Source organism: Protopterus annectens, chromosome 16.part0, assembly GCF_019279795.1.
Source record: "Protopterus annectens isolate FY-2018-M chromosome 16.part0, PAN1.0, whole genome shotgun sequence".
NCBI lineage: Eukaryota > Metazoa > Chordata > Ceratodontiformes > Protopteridae > Protopterus > Protopterus annectens.
Genome location: NC_056750.1, coordinates 711,049,614 through 711,074,027, shown reverse-complemented (window position 1 = coordinate 711,074,027; position 24,414 = coordinate 711,049,614). Strand labels below are relative to the sequence as shown.

Here is a 24,414-nt window from a genome sequence, read left to right as displayed (position 1 = left end):
CACCAAATGTGATGTCGGAGTCTCCGATGGCATTTTATATGCAAAACTAGCCCCCAAAAATTCCTCTGCAAACTCCGACCGACGTCTAAGAGTTTGTCGGTTGAAGGAAGCACAGGCTGAACAGGACGATACGTCGTGGTCTGGGCCTAAGCAAGGAAGGCAGTAGGAATGGAAATCCTTATGAGGTATTTGTTTCCCACAAGTTAAACAATTATTTACTTTATCTGACATCGGCTGAGGCAAGAAAGAGTCCCCAACGGGGTACTTAGCTTTTTCGAAGTTTTCGTAGCTGAAATCACTGGATCTGACCGACCGGCACTTGCGAACAGCTTCTGCTTCGGGCACCGCGCGGCAAGAAAGACTGAGGAAAATGGCGTCGGCTGATGCTTTTATACCCCAGACGCTCTGACGTCGGGGAAGGTGCGACATCAGCCGAGGCCAGACCCAGACTTTGGAATCCGGCCGACCGAAGGGCTGCCTGAGGCAGGACAACCCATATGTTATGACTGCAGATGCATCCTTGAAGGACATCTGTAAACAGTAACAACACATTTTAAACCGATTTTAAATTAGCTATACATATTAGGATAAAGTGGATTGTAGCAGTCAAAACTAGTTTTGGCTATCCTTTTATCTACTGTCAAGTTTTAAACAAAACTCAAAATCTAATGAATACTTACTAATAGGTGCATGCAGTGCAACATGTTCTTGATAAGGTGTGTAGTACTTGTACTGCTTGCCACAAAACTCACAAACGTAGCTGCCAGTTTCTAAAAATTAAACATGAAAAAATATTAAGCAACAGAAAATACACACTGCTCTTTTTTACATTTAAAACAAAATAAATCCAGAGTGTAATCAAGGATAAAAAAAGAAGTTATGTACTCACCATAACGTTCCATGATTGTAGTCCATCTTGCCCTTCATTCTTGCATATGGGTTTGGAGCCGATCCTCGGCTCCGACTCGGCCAATTACAAAGCTTGATGTCTCTCAGTTGGCTCGTGGTAAGGTAGGTATCCCATAGTGCACTAGTAAGAATCCCTAGATCTTGTTTGCTGCTGTCTAAAAAGTGAAAGAACGTATTTCCACAAGAAAAAACAAGATGAAAGGTCTCCAACCCTAAGGAAGATAGATACTATCTTGTCTCCAGATCCTCCAAGGACACATGGACAGGGGCAGGAGGGTCGGTTCATGAAGGGCTAGATGGACTATAAACATGGAACGTTATGGTGAGTACATAACTTCTTTATGTTCTGTAGTCCTATCTCGCCTTCATTCTTACATATGGGACAGCGTCCCTACCACCTTTTTTCTCGGGTGGCTCACGGGAATATACTCCTAAGAACCGTGGAACCAAAAGAGGCTCTGCCCCTGAAGGCCAAATCCAATTTGTAATGAGTAATGAAAGTGAGGGGTAGCCCAAGTTGCTGCTGCACATATATTGTTCATTGGAATTCTGGCTCGAAAGGCAGCAGATGTGGATACAGATCTGGTAGAATGAGTTTTAATTTTAAACAGGAATTCTTTGCAATTAGAACAGTAAATAAAAGATATACAATTTGAAATCCAGTTTAAGAACGTTATCTTGGAGACTAGCATACCTTTTCTCGTCTCCGAAAAAGATACAAACAATTGGTCTGGTCTCCTAAATTTCTTGGTTCTATGTAGACAGAACCTTAACTGTGAACATCAAGCCGATTGAACTTATATTCCGCTTTGTTTGAATGATTAGGAAAAAAGACTAGCAGTTCAACAGATTGATTCCTATTAGATTGAGAACAAACATTGGGGATGAAGGACCGATTTGTACGAAGGGAATATCTGTCTCTATGAAAAATCAAGTAAGGAGGTTTGACTGAAAGTGCTTGCAACTCTGACACTCTTCTGGCAGATGTAATGGCTACTAGAAAAATGGTCTTCCATGAAAGGAACTTTAAATCACAAGTATGTGCGGGTTCAAAAGGTGGGGAGGTAAGTTTAGAAAAAAACAAAATTTAGATCCCAGGGAGATGCAGGTTCTTGAAATGGAGGTCTTAGAAAGGTAGTGCCTTTTAAAAATGATTTGCACAATCTGTGAGCCATAAGATTAGGTTTGTGTTGTCCCAAATGTAAATTGGAGAAAGCTGCTAATTGAACTTTGATTGTAGCAGCAGCTGATACCTGATAAAAAAAGTTTGGTTCGGAATTCTAACACTAAGGGAATGGAGGCTGTGTATGGATCTATGTTTTTAGCTTGTGCCCAGAAAGAAAATCTTTTCTATTTGCTAGTGCACAATTTTCTCGTAGAAAGCTTGAGAGAGGACGTCAGGATATGTGTAACTGCAGGGGAGAAATCATTAAGCCTGACTAGGGATGGAAGTGGAGTAGCCATGCTGTCAAGTTGACGGTGTGGAGACAGGGATGGAAAGTGCCTGACATATGTGTCAGAAGGTCTGGTACTGGGTCCAGAGTCCATGGATTGTCCAGAAGGTGAGGCCAGAGAAAGGGGAACCAAATCTGACGTGGCCAGTAAGGAGTGATAAGAATCATTCTGCTTCCCAAGGTCTTTGCTTTCTGGATCCCTTTATATTAGCGGAAAGGGAGGAAAGGCATAAATAAGTCCCGAGGGCCAATTGTGAACAAGTGCGTCTCTCGGCGTCTCCGCCGTGGGGGATAAGGGAGAAGTAGCTGCTGCATTTGGCATTCATTGGGCTGGCAAACAGATCGCAGCACGGCTGTCCCCATTTACTGAAAATCTGTTCTGCAACTTTCTGATTCAGAGACCACTCATGAGGCATCAAGATTGCCCTGCTGAGCTCGTCGGCTATCACATTGGTTGTAACTAGAAAGCATTGGGAAGATATCACCCACTGCCACACACGAAGAGCCTCTCGACATATGGGGTAGGATCTGGTTCCCCCTTGTTTGACCCCCCAGGGGTCCTACCTTTATACTTCCTCTGCCACACCTCCAACATTCTCACAACCTATCTCACTTCCTGCCCCACTCTCACTAATTAACTCTTTACTCCAAACTTAGCACCTCACCCACTCTCCTGATTCCTATCTAACTGCCACACCCCACTCTCCGCCACCATAGACCACCTAATACTAACTTACAAACCTCTTCCCACTATTAACATGCCTTTAAGCCTCAAACTACTGTATCCTCTACTACTCCTTAACATCCTTCTCTTTTACTATACTCTTACTTCCTACGAATATCTATCCCTTTGCCAATCTCCTAATTTAGCCAAACACACAACCTCTCTACTTCCTCTAGCTGAACAAACACATATTAATATCCTATCTTCCTGTCCCTACCTTCCCCCTCTCTACCACAAATTACACCATAATAGATTTCTAACCACTAGACGGCTTTATCTAATACCCTACAAAATATCAAAGATATTTCAATTTCCACAAACTCTTTTACTGATACACGGGGACATCCACCCCAACCCTGGCCCCAATAATCCTCTTACCCACACCACTTCTAACCACACTGCCAACAATCTTAGTTCTCCTTTCTCTAATGACTCCCTCACTATAGCTCACCTAAATATTCGTAGCATCAACAATAAAATCACTCAACTCCATGCTTTAATTGACTTCTATGCCTTTGATATTCTCTGTCTCACTGAAACATGGCTTAAACCAGGTACCAAAGACAACGAATTCACTCCCCCAGGTTATAGTACCCTAAGGCAAGATCACCTTAACAAAAAGGGCGGGGGAGTGGCCTTACTTTACAAATCCCAACTACAGGTAGCCTTAACTGACTCCCTGACCCCCTCCCCAGTCAATGCTGAAATACTCTGTACCAAACTCCAAGTGAATAAAAACAAAGCCATTTACGTAATATGCTCCTACATCCCTCCAGGCAATAACTCAAATACACTAGAAAATATTCTTAGCTGGGTCTCCTGTAGCTTCCCTCAGGAAACCATAATCTTAGGAGACTTTAATATTGATTGGAACTCCTGTATCTCTCCCAAACCTACCCTTCACCTTAATCTTTTTAACTTTCAACAAACCATAAACTCCCCTACTAGAATACACAAATCTACCAATAAACTATCCATTCTAGACTGGATACTAATCAACAACAATCCCCTCTCTTATAAAACTGGAACACTCCCTGACAATATCAGCGATCATCTCCTCACCTACATCACTAAACAAAAATACAACAATCCCAAACAGGCTACTTATCGTACTGTACACAACAAAACTAATTTTAACCTGTCTTCTTTCCGTAACGAACTCAAAGAATATAACTGGTCGGCTCTAAAACACCTCCCAATTGATGAAGCAGTTACCTATTTCAACAACACCTTCCTACAAATTCTCCAGCATCATGCACCATCCCGATTAATTAGAATAGGCTCTAAAGCAGCCCCCTGGCTTTCCAAAAAAAACAAACAAACAATGCTAGCTAGAAACAAGTTATGGACAAAATGGAGATCCACTAAAAACCCATCTGACCATCAAAATTACAAACACCTGAGAAATACAACTAAGAAACTCACCTACCTGGATAAAAAGAATTACTACCTTCAGTATCAACAACACAGAAATCAAAACCCCAAACACTTCTGGTCAGGAATCAATAAACTGCTCCATCCAGGGAACACCAAAACACCTACACCAGCTAGCCTAGCTCAGACCCAACCCAATATAATAGCCAACACTTTCAACAACTTCTTCTCTGAAACAGTCACCTCTCTAGCAAACACCATGACTCCCCCCCTTTCCCTTCAAATAACCCCTCCTCTAAACAGCACCTCTACACTAAAATTAAATACAGTCTCCACTACCCACATACGTAAGTTACTCTCTAAACTTAAACCTTGCACCCCTTCAGCTGACAAACTACCAGCTGAATATCTGCAACTAGCTGCACATGAACTAGCTTACCCAGTCTCCATATTAATTAACAGAACTATAACTGAATCCACTATCCCTTCCTGCTGGAAGATCTCCCATATCATTCCCCTCCACAAAGGAGGCAACTCCAACGAACTTTCTAATTTCCGCCCAATAGCCCTTCTGTCTCCACTATCTAAAATTATGGAACGTTGCATTCACCATCAACTCTTATATCATCTCTTACAAAATAACCTACTCGTAGACTCACAACATGGTTTTAGGCCCCACCACAGTACTTCCACTGCCCTTCTCTCCTTCACAGACGTGATCAACAAAAACCGCAATAACAACCTTTACTCCTCTGCACTTTTCCTTGACCTCTCTAAAGCTTTCGACATGGTTAACCATCAACTTCTCCTAGATACTTTAAAATCCCTCTCACTTGATTCATTAGCACTACAGTGGTTTGACTCTTACTTGAAAGATAGAAAACAAGCAGTCCTCTGGGATAGCCATCTATCCTCTCAGCTCCCTGTCACCATCGGTGTCCCACAAGGCTCCATCTTAGGCCCCCTCCTTTTCTCCATATTCATAAATAACCTACCTACTTCACTCCCAACATCCACTTGTATACAATATGCGGATGATTCTACTCTCATCTGTTCTGCTTTATCTCCAGAAAAACTCCACTCCTCCACCCAAAATGTCTTTACAGCAGCAGAAAAATGGTTCCAACATATCTGTCTCCTCCTTAATCCCAAAAAAAACAAATTACTACTCTTCACCCCCACCCTTAAATCTGCCCCTATCTCATTTTCCATTGTGTCCTGTAATGGCACTATCATTACCCCTGATAGTTCCACTAAACTACTGGGCGTCACTATAGACAATCAGCTAAGCTTTGACTGCCACATTGATCTGACCATCAAGACTGTTAATAAAAAAATAGGTGCCCTGTATAGACTAAAGCCCTTTCTTACTGCTACTACCCGAGTGTCTCTTGCCCAAACTCACCTCATCTCCACACTACTGTATGCCTCTCCATCATTTATCAACCTCTCTAAAGCTAACCTTCAAAAACTCAACACAGCATACCACAGTATTGCCAGGTTTGCCACAGGTTCCCCATTCCGTACGCATCACTGTCTCAATCTAAAACAACTTAATTGGCTAGAACTTCAGAACATAATACTTCTACATCAATTAGTCTTAACTTATAAAATTCTACATTACCCCTCCAATACACCCATACTAAATAACCTCATCACCCCATATAAAAATCTTACTTCCCTTCGCTCAGCCAGGAAGCTTCTAGTAACTACTCTCAAATCCCACAATAAAGCAGGTGACTCCTTATTTGCCAATACTGTAGGATCTTATTGGAATAAACTCCCCATAGACCTGACCACCCTAAGCTCACCTCACCTTTTCAAAAAACAAATAAGAAACCATTTACAAACCCACTGGCTATGCCCATGCGCTAACCCTGACTGAGCTCAGCAATGATTTCTCCTCTTTCCACTTTCTCCTGGTCGCTTCTCTACTCCTCTTTCTACTGGTTGCTTCTCTACCCTTAATTATGCCTCTACTGACCCATTTTCAAAATTTCTTTTCTCTTCCTTCCTTACACTTCCTACTTCCTCCATCTACATGCTATATCACTTCAACTTGTCATCTGTTCTTTTCCTACCTTTTCTACTTATCTCTTCTATGTTTATCCCCTACCTTATACTAGTGCCCTGGCACAACTTATTTCTATTCTAAATTGTACATAGTTAATTTATATTTGACTCTCCATATGTCAGTCTATTACCAGTCTTCTGCATTTACTAGCAGTCTTACTCTAACAATCATTCAAAAGAAGGTTGCCTCTCAGTTTTTATTTTCCTGTTTATAATCCCTCAGCATTTCACTAAACTACATAACAATTGTTCCTTTATTTGCTATTATGTTTATATAATTTGCTTGTTTGGGTCTTTGGTTTTGATATTTGTTATTTGATTGTATGATCTTTTTATTGTTGGTTGCTAGTATGTTAATGGAGCTTTTCTCCTCGGGCCTCTGCTGAAAATGGACATGTATCCAGCCAGACTAGCCCGGTTAACAAATGTAAAATAAAATAAAATAAAATAAAAAAAATAAAATTATATACTATACCACTGACATATTGTCTGAATGGATTGCTATTGTCCCTATAGAAAGGAAGTCGTGAAGTGCTTGCAACGCTAATAGCACTGCTGTCATCTCTAGGACACTGATATGCAAGTAAGCCTCATGTTCTTGCCATGTGCCTTGGACTGTTCTTCCTAGATAATGCCCCCCCCCCCATCTGGGAGGCATCCGTCGTCACAGTAGCAACGGGTTGGTGAGGAATGAATGGTGTCTCTCTCATTAGTTGATTGGACTGGGTCCATCAATGAAGGTCCTTTTTGCAAGATTCTGTTATTAAAATGGGATGAGACAGAGGCAGTTGTTGAAGAGACCACTGGGAAAAGAGTAGCCATTGTGAGGCAGTTGTTGAAGACACCACTGGGTAAGAGAGTAGCTACTGTAGAATTCTCATATGTAGTCTGGCTAGTAGAACTAGAGTTATAGTACAGGCCATGGTTCCTAGGAGTTTGAGCACCGTCTTCGCTGTGACTTTGTGTTGGGGAAGCAGGCTGTATATCTGTTGTCTTAGATTTTGTATTCTGCCTGCAAGAAGGCAAGCCATCATTGCGACTGTGTCTACTTCTGCGCTTATAAAAGTCACATAGTGAGAGGGCGACAAGGCAGACTTTTCCCAATTTATAGTAATCCCTAGCTGAGTGTAGACTCGGATGGTTGAATCCCTGGCTTTTAGAAGTAGGTGCCTGGTGGTGGCAGTCAGGAGCCAGTCGTCCAGGTATGGTAACACTTGGAATCCAAGACGTCTCAAGTGAGCTGTTATTACCGCCATGCATTTGGTGAACACCCTGAGGGCTGTGGTGAGACCAAAGGGCAGAGCACGAAATTAGTAATGACTGGCTTCCAGCCGGAAGCGTACATGACTCCTTGACGCTCTGTCCATTTTTATGTGGTAGCACGCATCTTGGAAGTCTATGGAGCACATCCAATTGTCTTTCCCTAATAGAGGGAGCATAGACTGCAATGTTACCATTTGGAACTTGGACTTCTTCAGTGATTCGTTTAATTTGCTAAGATCCAAAATGGACCTCCAGTCCCCTGTTCATTTTGGCACTAAAAAGAATCTGGAGTAAGTTCTGCATCCTCTCTCTTCTGCTGGGACGGTTTGGATAACTCTTTTGAAGCAACTTTTGGACTTCTATAGTTGCTTGATCCCTGTGATTGGGTGGAACATCTGCTATTTTCTTGGTGGGATGAGGTGGAAAAGAGAGAGTATCTTCTGGAAATTATTCTTTGTACCCACTTGTCTTAGGTGATGTCATGCTAGGCTTCTGGGTACAAAGATAAGCGATCACCGACTGGCTCCAGAGAAGTGCAGTCAGGCCCCACTTCAGGAGCGCTGACAGGGACGTCCATAAAAGGAATCACTGCCACCCTGGTTTTGCGGACTCCCCCCTGCCTCTAGGGTGAAGTCTGCCATTACTTCCTCCACCTCTGCCTCTAGAGAAGGAATCACCTTGTGAGTCAGGGAAAATCTCGAGATTTCTTGAACAACATTTTCTCACCTCTCTGACCCTTAAGGTATGGTCTAGAAGGGACGGAAAAACTTACTCCCATGGCACAGAGAGTTTTCCCTTCCTGCTCGCATCTGGTGAGTGTATCTTTTACCTTTGGTCCAAACAGAGAGGAACCATCAAAGGGGGCATTGGTAAATGTAGATATGAAGGGCTCCGCAAAATTACATAAGCGCATCCAGGAATGTCTCCTAAGCGACACTCCTGAAGCCCGCTGCCCTACTTGCTCTATCTGCTGCACAAGATTATCAGCCTCATGGAGGAGTTAACAATGGAGTTTAGGGTAGACAACTGAGCAGTAATCTTCTCAGGGACTCCTTCAGCTAAAGTACCTTGGAGAGTATCTCCCAGCTCCTTTAGTAGATCTCCTTCAAGCCTAGTGAAATGGGTGAGGTAATTCAGCAATCCGAGTGTAAAGGCCGCTGAACAGAAGATACACTTCCCGTATCTGTCCATCATTTGAGACTCCTTATTCGGTGGGTGGAGAGATGAGGAAGTTTCCACTAGTTCCTTCTTTGTGGCTGCTGCCACCCCTGTGGCATCCACAGGGACAACTTGAGTCAAAAACTCTCTCTCTTTGGGGGCTGAAAGAAATTTGTTGGGCCATCTGGGGACTGGTTCCATGGCATTAGGAGTTTCCCACACCTTTCTACTGGCTAAATCTAACAGCTCATCGAAAGGTGGAGACACCCAAGAGGCTGAAGGTTGAGACCCGAAAGCCTTCAAGTACACTGACTCCCCATCAGAAGGGGTGACAGTGGGCCAGCCGCCTCATTGTTTCAGGATCTCCAAGATATCTACAAAAAAGATATCATCAGAGGACGACCTAGAAGACCCTTCTGACTCCTCAAGGTCAGTGTCAGAGGTGATGGACTCATCAGGGGAGTCTACATGCTTCTTCTTGCAAGTTCTCTTCCAAGGAGACTCCTGAGAAGGGTATTTTTGGGAGGTCTCGGAAGACTGGGGGCTACCCAATGAGGCTGCGGGTCCCTGCTGTCGAGAGAGAGATGGTGCTGAGACAGAGGTCGGAGCTTGAGGGGGAAGAGCATCGGTACCCTTGTGTGGAGCTGAAGACCTAAACAGCATGCTCCTCATCATCTCGAAGGCAGATCTCTCCGGCTCCGAGGACACCCCTGGTTCCGAGGAAGAGGAAGTAGCCCTCGGTTCCAAAGCGATTGGCTCCAAGATAGATGTAGGATCCAAGCTCAACTGAGCTGACGCACTGAGAGGTAGGCTCGAAACCGAAGTTCGGGTTCAAGCATCCCTGTCGGGGCCGACTGGTGAGACACCAAGGATGGCACCAAAGGTGTCGGAGCGGAACTCTGCTCCGAGACAGACAATAGAGGTGCTTCAACTGACGGTTCCACAACAAGTGGCACCGATAGCTCTGGCTCCAAAGGACCGACATGGCTCGGAGGAGGAACAGCAGCAGGTAATATGGCCTTTGACGGCTCCAGGACAGAGTGGTTCAGAGCCGGCAACAAATTAACTAGCGTCGATGACTTCGAAAGTGTAAATACTACTCTCTCTACATCCTCTTCAGAAAGACTCTTAGAGGATGTGGAAGACAAGGCAGGTAAATCTAGATCTCTGTAAAATCGGAGATCTGAGTGTTGGGGAAAGTAGTAATAATTCTCTAGACTGGCTCATAGGTAAGTGTTCAGTAGTCGGCTCCTAAAAACTTGGGGCCGAGACTGGAGTGTCAATGTCAACAACCTCGACTGGCTCCGAAGACAGTGGAGCCAAAGAGGTAGAAGGTTTGTCCAATTTTGTAATTTTTTGTGGAGGTCCAGATAAAACAGTTGGTGTGGCAGACTGTCTCTTGACCTTTTCTTTTTTAGAAGAGAGAGAGACCTGAAATACGATGAAGAGTTGGCTAAATCCTCCTCAAATGAAGGTTTAAGGAGACCTTTCAGGATCAATTTGTTCTTCCTTTCCTGGAGAACTCGAGAACTAAAGGAGTGGGAAAAGGAACATGTCTCCTGAAGATGTATGGCTCCCAGGTAGTAAACACAAATACTAGTTGTCCGTCAGTCAGGGACATTATTTGAGAACATTTGAGACACTTTTTAGAACCCGAAGGTTTATGATTCTTTGATGCCTTAGACATGGTCACAAAAAGCAATCACAAGAGGGAAAAAAGTACAGTTTTGTACCTACCATAAATGTAGATGTCCGACAGGAATGCATCTGCAGTCTTTACAAATGGGTTGTCCTGTCGTCAGGCAGCCCTTCGGTCGGCCGGATTCCAAAGTCTGGGTCTGGCTTCGGCTGGTGTCGCACTTCACCCGACGTCATTGCGGCAGTCATTCGGGTATAAAGGCATCAGCCGACGCCATTTTCCTCAGTGTTTCTTGCCCCAGATGCCAGGTGCCCTCTTGGATGGCTAAATATGGATAAATGCCAAAGTTTCCAAATAGTAGAGAGCAAACACACAAAATAAGAATGTATGTACATATATACAAACAAATACACCATAATAGATCCCCCCCAAGCTAGCTGAAGATTGGTAAGTACCCTAGGAGTACCTCAGAGGGGAAGGAGGGTGGGTAATCCTGACTGCAGATGCATTCCTGTCGGACATCTACATTTATGGTAGGTACAAAACTGTACTATGTCCTTCAAGGATGCATCTGCAGTCTTTACAAATGGGTAGAATACCATAGCTAGACTAGGGGAGGAGGAAATGAGAATAGATTATGGTGTAGTCAGCATCCCTTGCAAAACAGCAGTGGCAAAGCCAGCACGGGATTTAGAGTATAGAGGTAAATTATAATGCTTGGCAAATGTATGCACGGAGGTTCAAGTAGCAGCCTCTATAATGTCCTTGGTAGCCACTCCTCGTAAGAAAGCTGTGGTAGTGGGTGTAGCCCTTGTGGAGTGAGGCCTGATGTTCTCTGGAGTTTTCTTTCCATGGTAGGAGTAACAAAATCTAATGCAATTTCCTATCCATTTGGAGATTGTCTGTTTAGAAATTGGTTTTCCTTCCTTTCCTGTTGCATATGCTACCAGAAGCTGGTCAGTTTTTCTATTGTTTTTTGTCCTGTCCAGGTAGTAGCGCAATTGTCTGTGTACATCCAAGGTATGCAAGAGCTTTTCTCCCCTGTTCTGTGGATTGGGGAAGAATGTAGGAAGGTGGATAGCCTGATTTAAAGAGACTCTGGATACCACCTTAGGCATAAATGTAGGATTTGTTCTCAAGGACACTCTATCTTGATGGAAGATCAGGAAGGGTTATACTGCCATTAATGCCTGTAGTTCAGAGACCCTTCTTGCTGAAGTTATTGCCAGCAGGAAAGCAGTCTTCCAGGATAAGTATTGCAATTCTGCTGTAGCTGCTGGTTCAAAGGAGGTAGAGTCAGTTTTTCTAGCACAAAGTTCAAGTCCCATGCTGGCAATGGAGGTTTCCTGGGAGGTTTTACATTTTTAATTCCTCTCAGAAACTGTCTGAGCAGAGGATGCGAGAAGACAGGAGGATCCAAGCTGTATTCTGCTGAAATAGCTGATGCATGTATCTTGATGGAGGAATAGGACAGGCCTGTATGAAAGAGCTCCGCCAAGTACTCCAGGATGTTGGCTATGTTCACCAGTGTCACATCTTGCCCCTTTGTAGTACTCCAGATGAGATATATTTTCCATTTTGCTGCATAATTCTTTCTTGTTGAAGGTCTACGAGCCTCCAGGATTATGTCTTTAACCCTTTGGGATAAATTTGGGTTTATTGCTGTTATGTAATGTTCCAGGCAGTTAGCTGCAGAGTTTTTAGGTTTGGATGCAGGATGTTGTAGTTGTTCTGTGTCAGCAGTAATGGGATCACGGGCAGTGTCCATATTTGTTCCCGGGACATGCTCCTCAGCAGTGGATACCAATGTTGTCTTGGCCAGTCTGGGGCTATCAGAATGATCCTCGGACGCCTCTTTGATCTTGAGAAGCACCTTGTGCATCAAAGGAAGTGGTGGGAATGCGATGCTGTCAGGCTTTTCCAACTGAAGGATAGGGAGTCCACCTTCCAAGCAAGTGGGTGGTAAGTCCTTGTGCAGAATTTCTTCAACTGGTGATTGAATGGGGATGCAAACAAGTCTATTTGTGGTAATCCCCATTCTCTTGTGATGGTTTTGAAGATGTCCGGATGTAGCATCCATTCGTGGGCATCTGTTGTAGTTCTGCTTAATATGTCTGCTAGAATGTTTTCCTTCCCTGGTACATAAATTGCCTGTAACTGAATGTTGTAGCTCAGAGCCACATCCCATAGGTCCAGTGCCAGCCGGCATAGAGGGTATGAGTGTGTGCCTCTGTGTTTGTTGATGTACCACATAACTGTGGTGTTGTCTGTCCTTATCATCAACTGGCCTTCTTGGAGAAAAGGTCTGAATGCCTGGATTGCCAATTTTACTGCCATCATTTCTTTTAGATTTATGTGCAGATGCAGCTGGTCTTGAGTCCATAGGCCTTGAATGCACTTGCCCATCATGTGTGCCCCCCAACCGAGGTCTGAGGCATCTGTCGTGATGGTTTGTCTTGGTTGACTTTTGCAGAAGGGCAGCCCTGTGTTTGTTTGACAGGCCTGAGCCCACCATAAGAACTCTTGCTTCAGGCATGGGATCATTGGAATTTTGGCTTCTAGGCTGTGCTTGTGCTGAGACCACAAATTCTTTAGGTACCACTGTAGCTTTCTCATATGCAGCCTGGCATGAGGGACCAGTATTATGCAGGATGCCATGAAGCCTAGAGCTTGTAGCACTTTTCTTGCAGTTAGATGGCTCTGCTTTGTTAATGCCAAGAAGTAGAGAGGAAGTTGCTCTTTCTTTTCTGCAGTTAGAAATGCCATTTGTTTTGATGTGTCCAATTCTGCACCCAGAAAGGTTATTCTTTGGGATGGAATCAGCCTTGACTTTTTTGTATTGACTGTATATCCCAGGGCTTGCAGCAGGTAGATGACTCTTTGTAAGTCTTCTGTTAGTTTGTTTTTGTTGTCCGCTTGTATCAGGCAGTCGTCCAGGTAGGGATAGATTTGAATTCCCTGAAGTCTGCAATGAGCGATTACTGATGCCAGGCATTTCGTGAACACTCTGGGCGCAGTAGATAAGCCAAAGGGCAATGCTGAGAATTGATAATGCTCTGAAGCTGCAAGAAATCTGAGGTATCTTCTGCAAATTGGTCTTATGGGGACGTGCAGGTATGCCTCCTTGAGATCTAGAGTTACCAGCCAAGACTCCTTGCCCAGCATGGGAAGAAGCTGCTGTAGGGTCAGCATTTTGAATTTTGGAACAATGAGGAATGTGTTTAAAGAGGACAGGTCTAGAATAGGCCTCCATTTGTTTTCCTTTCTTAGTACCAGGAAGAGCCTGGAGTAAAATCCCTTCCCTTGCTCCGTAAATGGTACCTTTTCCACAGCTCTCATTCTTAATAATTGAGATATTTGTTTTAGAGCTTCTGCCCTTTGAGAAGGTGGTAGGTTTGGCATTCCTCTCTTTCCTGGTAGTGTATGAAAATGGAACCTGTAACCTTTGTCTATAGTCTGCAAAATCCATTTTTCTCTTGTAATGCAGTGCCAGTTTCTTGAAAATAATGTTAGCTTTCCGCCTAAGGGTGCTTCTAGTTGTTCCCTGGGAGGTGGTGCCACCGCCAAGTCACTGTGATTGAGTTGTTGTAGTGGTGGTGGCTGTATCCGTGCCTCGTTGGTTGTTACCCTGCCACTGGTGACCCCTGTAGGCACCCCTGGATTGGTTCCTGCCTCTAGAGCGCCTATTCCTGCCTCTTTGTGCCTTAGAGGAGTCCGGAAAGGACCAATTCTTGGAGGGCCAGTTCCTGCTAAACCTTGGAGGTTGAACTTGTAAGAAATCTTTCACTGTTTGCACAGATTTTGCTTTCTTCCATCTTTTTAGTACCTGCTGTGGGGCACCAAATAAATTGACCTTGTCCATAGGTGCATCCAAAAGCTTAGATTTGACATGGTCTGGTAATGCCTGTTCTTTCAACCATGCATGTCTCCTGATAACTGTGCCAGTCATGGCTGATCTAAAGGAAGCCTCCAGTGCATCATAGCCACATTTTAAAGAATGGTTACTAACCTGCTGTATGTTATGTAACATTTCTTGAACATACTTTTATCTAAAGATTCTTCAGACGACAGCTTTTTAGTTATATGGTCAAGCATAAACTTTTGATATTGAATCATATGAAATTGGCAGTTCAAAGCTCTAGCTGACAAAGTAGCAGAGGTGTAAACTTTTACCCCATCTCTAAGGACCTGGATTCCCTTTCAGAGGGGAGGGGGTTTTTAGAAGAAGTAGCTGCTACAGCTTTAGGGCCCTGGGAGATGGTCTCAGGATCTGCAAAAGGAGCCTTATATAAGTGGTGATGAGTGTCCGGGACCCTGTAGTACCTATCGGGCTTAGCAGGAGCCGGAGGTAAAGTATCAGGAGCAGTGCAAGCATCATTAAATACATCATCAACAACAGATAGAACTGGAGGTATAGCTAAAGGCCTATGCTGTGGCAAATGTAGAAAGGTCCTAAGCCTTTTTCTAGAGTCTGAGAAATCTTGGCCCTGCCACTGAAATTGTTCCTCATAGCATGCAAGGTTTCCCCAAAGGAAAATTCCTCAGGAGGAGAGGCTGAAGGGATGGACTCCTCAGCATCAGAGTCTTCGTAAGGAGAATAAGAAGCCTCAGGAGGGTCTGTATGTTCTGAGTCATCAGAGGAGTCATCTGTGGCTACTGGCTCAGGGGGCTCTGCTCTAGGCCTCTTTTCTGGAGGAGGGAGAGAGGCCCTGTCTGGATGAGGCTGGGCTCCACGAATTAAAGAGATGAGATCCTCTGCCAAAGAAAGCATATGGGAGCTGGTGCTGGGCCTGTGAGAGGGGGGCTTGGCAGGCACAGGTTTTGATGCTTTGGCTGCTTTAGCCCTGGCAAAGGCCTTAATAGACATAGCTGGAGGAGGCCTAGCAGCTCCACGTGCAGGGGTAGAAATATCTAGGGAATGGTGTCTGATAAATCCTGTGAAATCGCAACAGAAGGTTGATTTCAGAAGCCGCTTCTACCAGGTTAGAAGAGGCCTCGGTAGAAAGCAAGTTATCGGCTGAAGAAAGAACCGCTTGCTCGGTTTCGCCGAAACCGAGACACTCGTGGTTTGCTTAACCGCGTTTCGCCGAAACCGCGGACCGCGAGTGTCGGTCCTTTTGCGCTTTTGGTTATTTGCGTAGTCGGAGAATCCGACGGCATAATGTAGGCAAAATCGAGCCGAAAATCTGTTCAGCAAAGTCCGAGCGACGTCTAAGCGTCCGTCGGTTAAAAGAAGCACAGGCTAGACAAGCTGCTACGTCGTGGTCTGGGCCTAAACAATGTATGCAATAGGAGTGGAAATCTTTATGAGGTATTTGTTTCCCACAAGATAAACATTTATTAACTTTCTCTGACATCGGCTGAGGCAAGAAAGAGTCCCCAACGGGGTACTTAGCTTTATAGAAGTCTTCAAAGTAGTATTCGGTAGTAGTAATCTCTGGATCTGACCGACCGGCACTTGCGAACAGCTTCTGCTTCGGGCGCCACGCGGCAAGAAAGACTGGGGAAAATGGCATCGGCTGATGCCTTTATACCCGAATGACTGCCGCAATGATGTCGGGTGAAGTGCGACACCAGCCGAAGCCAGACCCAGACTTTGGAATCCGGCCGACCGAAGGGCTGCCTGACGACAGGACAACCCATTTGTAAAGACTGCAGATTCATCCTTGAAGGACATCAGGAAGAGAGGGCAAGGTCTTCTAACATAAACGGCCCTAGCCCTGCTACGGAGCACTGCACACAAGGAAAAAACAACAGTGGACTAGGTCCACTAAGTTAAACGGGCCTAGCCCTGCTCAAGAACACCACACAAGGACGAACAAAAAAGTACAGTTGTGTACCTACCATAAATGTAGATGTTCGAGTGTATTCACTATTGCAGTCATTACACTTGGGTTATCCTGCTGGCACGCTACCCGCAGTCGGCCTGAATTCCAAAGTCGTGGTCCGGCATCAGTTGCTGTCACCTCTTCCCTGACGTCAGTGCGCCAGGGGTATAAAAAATGCAGCCGACGCCATTTTCTTCAGTTTTTCTTGCCCCAGATGGCAGGTGCCCCCAAAAGGGTAGGCTAAAAATTATGCCAATAAAAATGCATGCACTAACATAAACATTACCTTAATCTACAAGCAAATACACCACATAGGTTGTATAGAATAGAGAAGTACAGATAAGTCCTAGCAATGAAAGGGGAAGGTGGGAGGCTAACTTGGACTGCAACAGTGAATACACTCTAACATCTACATTTATGGTAGGTACACAACTGTACTATGTTCATCGTGTTTCACTGTTGCAGTCATTACACTTGGGTTGAATCCCAAAGCTGAGGTTGGGTGGCTGGGCCTAAATAGAATTAGGAGTGGCTATAAGGCCCTGCAGAACTGCAGTGGCAAAGCCTGCTCTGGATTTAGAATAAAGAGGTAAGTGGTAGTGCTTTGAAAAGTGTGCACTGAAGTCCAAGTTTCAGCCTCCAAAATGTCCTTGGTTGGTACTCTTCTGAGGAAGGCTGTGGAAGTGGCTGCTGCTCTGGTTGAATGTGCCTAATGCCCTTAGGCACTGATTTGCCATGTTGTGAATAGCAGAAATGAATGCAGTGGCCTATCCATTTTGAAATAGTCTGCTTTGAGATGGCTTTTCCTTGCGATTCTGCAGCATATGCCACTAAGAGTTGCTCAGTCTTTCTGAAAGCTTTAGTTTTGTCCAAGTAGATGCGTATCTGTCTGTGTATGTCCAAAGAATGCAGAAGTCTCTCCTCCTTATTCTGTGGGTTTGGATAAAAGGTAGGCAAATGAATGGTTTGGTTAAAAGCCACACTGGACACTACCTTAGGCATAAATGTTGGGTTTGTCGTTAGAGAAACCCTATCCAGATGGAAAATTATAAAAGGTCCCACCGCCATTAGTGCCTGTAACTCTGAGACTCTTCTTGCTGAAGTTTTTGCTAGGAGCAGAGCTGTTTTTCATAAGAATTTTATCTCAGCTGTATTGGCTGGCTCAAAAGGAGGCAGTGTGAGTTTTTCCAAGACAAAATTGAGGTCCCATGCAGGTACTGGTGCTCTCCTTGGAGGTCTTATGTTTTTGGCCCCTTTGAGGTACTGCCTTAGCAGTGGATGTGAAAAAATAGGTGGGTCTGTATTGTAATGAGCTGAAATGGCTGAAGCATGGATCTTAATTGATGAAAAGGATAGGCCTTTGTCCAGCATCTCAGTTAGGTTTTGTAAAATCTGAGGAATACTTGGTACAAGCGTGTCAATTCCTTGTGCCTGGTTCCAAGCTCAGAATCTCTTCCATTTTTCTGCATAAGATTTTCTGGTGCTGGGCCTCCTGGCCTCCAAAATAACATCCATAACTGCTTTAGAGAGAGGTGCGTTCTGAATGGTTACATTATCCGCCATGCAGCCAGACCTAGGGTCCTGAGTTGGCTGTGGAGGATCTGATTGTTTTGTTGGGTCAGTAAATGAGGAATTTGAGGTAATGTCCAGGCTGGGCCTTGAGACAAGCTCTTTAGGATTGGGTATCAGTGCTGGTGTGGCCAGTCTGGGGCAATCAGTATCATTTTTGGCTTCTCTTATCTGACCTTTAGGAGTACCTTGTGCAGAATCTCTGTAGTTGGCAGTTGTGAGGGGAGGCAAATAGATCTATGTCTGGGCATCCCCACTTCCTTGTTATCATGCTGAAGATTTATGGATCTAGTTTCCACTCGTGAGGATCCATGAGGTTTCTGCTTAGTTCGTCTGCCAGAGTATTTGTCTTTCCTGGCAGGAATTGTGCTTGCAGGTGTACTTTAAGTCAAGAATTAATGTGTGCCTCCCTGCTTGTTTATGTACCACATGACTGTAGTATTGTCCGTCTTTATCAGCAGTTGTTCTGGATGAAGTAGATCCTTGAAGGCTGTTAGGACATTCTGAACAGCTAGCATCTCTTTTTGATTGATAGGAAGATGCATTTGGCTTGCGGGCCATGTGCCCTGAATACATGTTCCTGCCATGTGGGCCCCCCAGGCGTAATCTGATGCATCTTTTGTTAGTGTCTGCCTGGCTGTGGGTAAAGTGAATGGCTGTCCCTTGTTGTGGTGACAGGCCTGTGCCCACCATCGAAACTCCTGTTGCAGGCAGGGAATGAGGGTAATTAATGTTTCCAGGCTGTGGCAATGTTGAGTCCAAACACTTTTTAGATACCATTGTAGTTTCCTCATATGCAGTCTTGCATATGGAATTAGCAGAATGCAGGATGCCATGAAGCCCAAAGCCTGCAGAATTTTTCTTGCAGATAACTGGGTCTTTGTTGCCAACATTTCGAAGTAAGAAGTCAGTTGCCTTTGTTTGTCTGGCGTGAGATAAGCCCTCTGGGCAGCTGTATTTAAGCTTGCACCCAGGAATATTATCTCTCGAGAGGGTACTAGTTTTGATTTCTTTTAGTTTACTGTGTACCCTAGGCAAATTAGTAATCTTTTTACAAACGCCGGATGCTTTACTAGAATGTCCTTGTCCTCTGCTTGAATAAGGCAGTCGTCCAAGAAAGGATATATTTGAATTCCTCTTTGTCTGCAAAAAGCAATTACTGGTGTCTGGCATTTTGTGAAGACCCCGGGCGCAGTAGATAAGCCAAAGGGCAGTGCAGAGAATTGGTAGTGCATTGAGCCAGCTATGAATCTGAGGTATCTTCTGCAAGACTGTCTGATTGGGACATGCTGGTATGCCTCTTTTAGGTCCAAAGTTACAAGCCAAGCCTTCTTGCCCAGTATGGGCAGAAGCTGCTGCAGAGTCAACATTTTGAATTTTGGAACGTCCAGAAAAGTGTTTAGAATAGACAGGTCCAGTATTGGTCTCCAGGTTTTGTCCTTTCTGGGTACCAAGAAAAGTCTTGAGTAAAATCCTTGTCCCTGCTCTTGCTGTGGTACTCGCTGAATGGCCCTCATGTCCATGAGGGATGATACTTGTTTTTGTGCCTCTGCCCATTGATTGTGTGGCAGGTCTGGCATACCGTTTGCCTTTGGCAGGATGTGAAAGTGGAACCTGTAGCCCTGAGACACTATATTCAAGACCCATTGTCCTGGGTGATCATATGCCAATTTTGTGAAAAAAGTGCTAGTTTTCCCTCTAAGGGGGCTGCCAAAAGATAAGTGCTTGGTACTGGCAGTGGAAAGTCATTGGGACTGTTTCATATATGGCTGTGATTTGTCTTCTCTGCTTTTGGAGGTAGAAGCACTCCATTTTTTTAGGCCTGTATGAGCCTTGGGGCTGGGATCTGCCTCTAGGGCGTCTGTATCTGCCTCTTTGTGGCCTGTCTGACACTGGAAAGGACCAATTCTTAGGCCAATTCCTGCTAAATCTGGGTGGCTGTACCTACCAGTAAGAAATCCTTAACTGTCTGCATAAAACGTCATCTGATTTGGACCTCGGAGGCCTGTTCTTATCCTTGCGTCGTTTGTGAACTCCGGTAGTCGGAAGCATGTCCGACGACATTTTATAATTAAATCGCCTGCCAAAGTAGTGAAAAGCAAAATCATACCTCCGCTTAATAGTACGTTGGTTAAATCTAGCACAAAACAGACAACTAGCTATGTCGTGGTCAGGGCCTAAACAAGGAATACAGTAAGAGTGGAAATCCTTATGAGGTATTTGCTTCCCACAAGAAATGCAATTATTAACTTTTTCTGACATCGGACTGGAGCAAGAAAAAAGTTTCCCCAACGGGGTACTTAGCTTTGTGAAGAAGAAGTAAGTCTTCGGACTGAAGCACGAAAAAATATCAGGAGTCAGTCGACCGGCACTTGCGAACTGCTTCCACCGCATGGCAAGAAAGACTGGAGAACATGGCGTCGGCTGGCAGCTTTGTACTCCTGGCGCTCTGACGTCAGGGAGCATGACTGCACAGCCGACGCCGGACCCAGACTTTGGGATTCTGGCCGACCGAGGGCTGCCTGCCGGCTGGAAGAACCCTACAGTGATGACTGCAACAGTGAAACACGATGAACATCAGCTATATGAATCATTTTGCAACGGAAGAACAAACTCTGAAGAAAATAACATTGTTTAAACATCCAACCATCCTTACTTTAGATACGTCAACTATAACCTCCAAATATGCCCTTCACAGCAAAATTCTCTGGAAACCGGAGAATTTTAACAAGTGTAAATGGTTAGGGAAAGGTTTAGAAAACTTGATTCCGAAGTGCCTGGCTGTAGGCAATTCAGTCAAGCAACAACCACTCTATTTTTTCCCCACAGAGAGGGTGGTATTGCTGTGTAGTTCAAAAGCTTCACGTTTTACTCTGCTGCCACTGTCTGAAGTTACTGGTTCCTTATACCAAGACCACCCTGGGTTTTATCAACAGCATGTAGTTATGGTTGAGGGAAGAAGACAGCAGTCCAACAACTAATAACTCTTGAAAAGGTATAACATTCAGATAGATGCCAGGCAACAATGACTAGGTAGCAATGCTACAACATGCTGTCATTTGGTAGAGTTAAGTCAGCTTGGACGTAGGTGACAAAGGTGAGGGGGTCATCCAAGTAGAAAAAGATAGGTTAGGAGGATTAGGGAAGGACAAGCTGACCATGAGAGGTAGTGAAAATCCAGGAACAAAGCACTTTTGTCTTTTAAATTCCTGCCTTGGCAATAATTTAATTGGTTTCCGTAAAGTAGATGGTTGTGAAAGGTAAGGTCCTTTGTGTTTTTATTTCGGCTCTGGTTGCAGGCTTGTGATTTTCTTTTTATCAATTATCAGGAAAGCTAGGCAAATTATTTCATACAAGCAGGTTTACAGTTTGTTTATTTTTATATAAAAATATAAAGTAGGTTTTTAGCTGTTGCTCACAACGGTTTTTATTGGGTCTCATAGTCTGGGATAATGGATAAGGAGGTTCATGAGCCTTTCTGCAGAGTTACCTGATATATACGTATATCTATAGTGGCATACTAGGCTGAAGTTTGTTAGTTTAAGTTTCATGAGTTTACCTTTTATTTACAGATTAAAGATGCCATTGGGCAAGGACTGTAGTCCAGATGGAGTTGAAAGGTGGAAAGCCATTAAAATAAGTAGCAGGCAAATTAAAAAAAAAAAAAAAAAAAAAAAAAAATATATATATATATATACACACACACACACATATATGTAGATCATTGTTTGTATTGTACCTAGTCAGCACGTGCAAGTTATTGACCAAGTGCAAGATCAGTGCCATTTTGTATAGTCAGCCAGAGTAAATGCAGGCATGAAAGGAGATGCATATGCAAGTGTGTTTGAAGTAATGAGTCCGTTAGCTTAAATAAATTTTCCAGTTACAGCTTCTGATGTGTTTATGTACAACTTGAACCCATCACAGAGCCTCAGCGTCTCATCTGAATACACAAGATGAGTGACATGGTGTCAGAATGGGAATCAAAGCTGCTTCAACTCGCAAACCATAAGGCACGAAGTTAGAAGTGGAGGAATATACAGGAGCAAACTTGCAAACAGGTCAGAGGTTATTCAAAGGTAAACTCATTTAAATGATTTTTCAGTTGCCGAACGTGTGGCAAAGCATTCAAAACGTTTGAAATAATTACAGAGATAAACAAAATGCCCAAAATTGCTACACACTGATAAAAGTATTCGAAATAAATACAAAAGCATTTAAATAATTTCTGATGTGTTAAAATGTACGAAACGGCTAAAACGACCAAGTTTTTCGCAATGTACTACTTTTTTGCATTAACTGAAACTTTTGGAGTGTTTGCAGTGTTAAAGTAAAGCCTTTTCAGACAGACTGTTGTGCATTTGAGCATAATTACAAGTACCAGGTCTATGCTTATATTTAAATATATATTGTTGATATGGCAGAGATATTTCATAGACCTGGATAGCTGGTGTTTGATTATAATACTGCTGAGAACTGGCAAGTTTTTGAGCAAGAATATATTTTCATACAGCCTGAATTTTCTGATAAAGACGCACATACAAGAGCATTCATACTTCTTAATTTAGTTGGCTCAGAAGCCATTGATTAGGGAACGTTCATTTGTGTATGCACCTGCCGTGTATGCAGGGGAGAATCACCATACTGTGATACAAGTTGAAATGTAGCAAGACCAAGAGTGCTTAAAACTTAAATTTAGAGAAATGTGTAACCCTCAAACAAATATTACAATAGAAAGGCACATGTTTTACACAAGAAATTAAAAGCCTGGTGCTATAGCAGCATATATTACTGATCTGACAGAAGAGTTGATAAAAGACTGGCTTGTGTGTGGTGTTAATAATAATGCAGCGAGAAAGATTTTGCTTCAAGATAGTGATTTAATGTTGTGCAAAGTCACTAAGATTTGTCAACTATATGAGCTTACAGAAAAGCATATGAATATGAGAAAAACATGCATGCAGTGTCTGCCAGTGCGAATTTTGACAGTGCGGTAGTGTTGTCGCCTCACAGTAAGACGTGGTCTGGTTCGATTCTCAGCTAGAGCGTCTTCTGCATGGAGACATGCATGAATGGGCATACCTTCGGTGAAGGTTGTGCGTTAGGCCTGGCAAACCGGTACGTAAAAATCAACTGCCAATCATTAGCGGACCGGAGTTCCGCTGTGGCGACCCCTAACCGGGAAAAGCTGAAAGACACACACACAAAATAAAGATAAGATGAAAAAGAAATATAAACCGAATGGTGCCGCAACACCCAATGTCACTGCTAATTGTCGTAAAGTACAGTTGTGTACACTTACCATAAATGTAGATGTTCAAGTGTCTTCACTGTTGCAGTCATGACTGTAGGGTTCTCCCCTGCCAGCAGGCAGTCCTCGGTCGGCCAGAATCCCAAAGTCTGGGTCCGGCGTCAGCTGTTCAACCATGCTCCCTGACGTCAGAGCGCCAGGAGTACAAAGCTGACAGCCGACGCCATGTTCTCCAGTTTTCCTTGCCCCAGATGTCAGGAGTTCCAAAATGAGTAAGGTCCCATAACCTTTGCAAATACACCTCAAAAGAATGGTGAGAAAGGAAACCAAACAAAGGTAAAAATAAGAGGGGACTGGAGGGAGGGAAACCCAGACTGCAACAGTGAAGACACTCGAACATCTACATTTATGGTAAGTGTACACAACTGTGCTATGTTCATCGTGTTTCACTGTTGCAGTCATGACTGTAGGGTAGAATCTCAAAGCAGAGTGAAAGGGAGGTGGTCATAAAGTAGAAGGGGCGGATAAAAGGCCCTGCAAGACTGCAGAAGCAAAGCCTGCCCTAGATTTAGAGTAGAGAGGTAGATTGTAGTGCTTTGAAAAAGTATGCACTGAACTCCAAGTTGCAGCTTCCAAAATGTCTTTTGTAGGAACTCCCCTGAGGAAGGCAGCTGAAGTGGCAGCAGCTCTGGTGGAATGAGTCCGTATACTCCCTGGGATTTGCTTTCCATGGTGTGAATAACAAAATCTAATTCCATGAGCAATCCATTTAGAAATGGTCTGTTTTGAAATGGCTTTACCTTGAGAACTTGAAGCATAAGAAACAAACAATTGCTCTGATTTTCTGATGTCCATGGTTCTGTCCAGGTAAAAACGTAGTTGTCTGTGTACATCTAAGGAATGTAAGATCCTTTCCCCTTTATTTTGAGGAGTGGGGAAAAAGGTTGGCAAGTGAATAGTTTGATTTAAAGCCACTTTGGAAACCACCTTAGGCATGAATGTAGGATTAGTCCTTAAAGAAACCCTGTCTTGATGAAAAATAATATAAGGTTCCACAGCCATAAGAGCTTGCAACTCTGAAACTCTCCTGGCAGGGGTCAGAGCTAACCAAGATAATAACTTGATGTCAGAAGAGGCAGCAGGCTCAAAAGGAGGTAAGGTGAGTTTTTCCA

The 24,414-nt window shown here is 43.9% G+C and overlaps 1 protein-coding gene across 13 annotated transcripts in view; it reads right to left on the bottom strand.

Moving 5' to 3' along the window:
• The window catches only part of LOC122790995 (zinc finger protein 618-like), a 2,638,133-nt gene that overhangs the window by 1,320,329 nt on the left and 1,293,390 nt on the right, over positions 1-24,414 (bottom strand). For all 13 annotated transcript variants that reach the window (XM_044058728.1, XM_044058724.1, XM_044058727.1 and 10 more), the window contains one exon: positions 681-770. In XM_044058728.1, the coding sequence (XP_043914663.1) occupies positions 681-770 (90 nt within the window). The remainder of the gene's footprint in view (positions 1-680; positions 771-24,414) is intronic.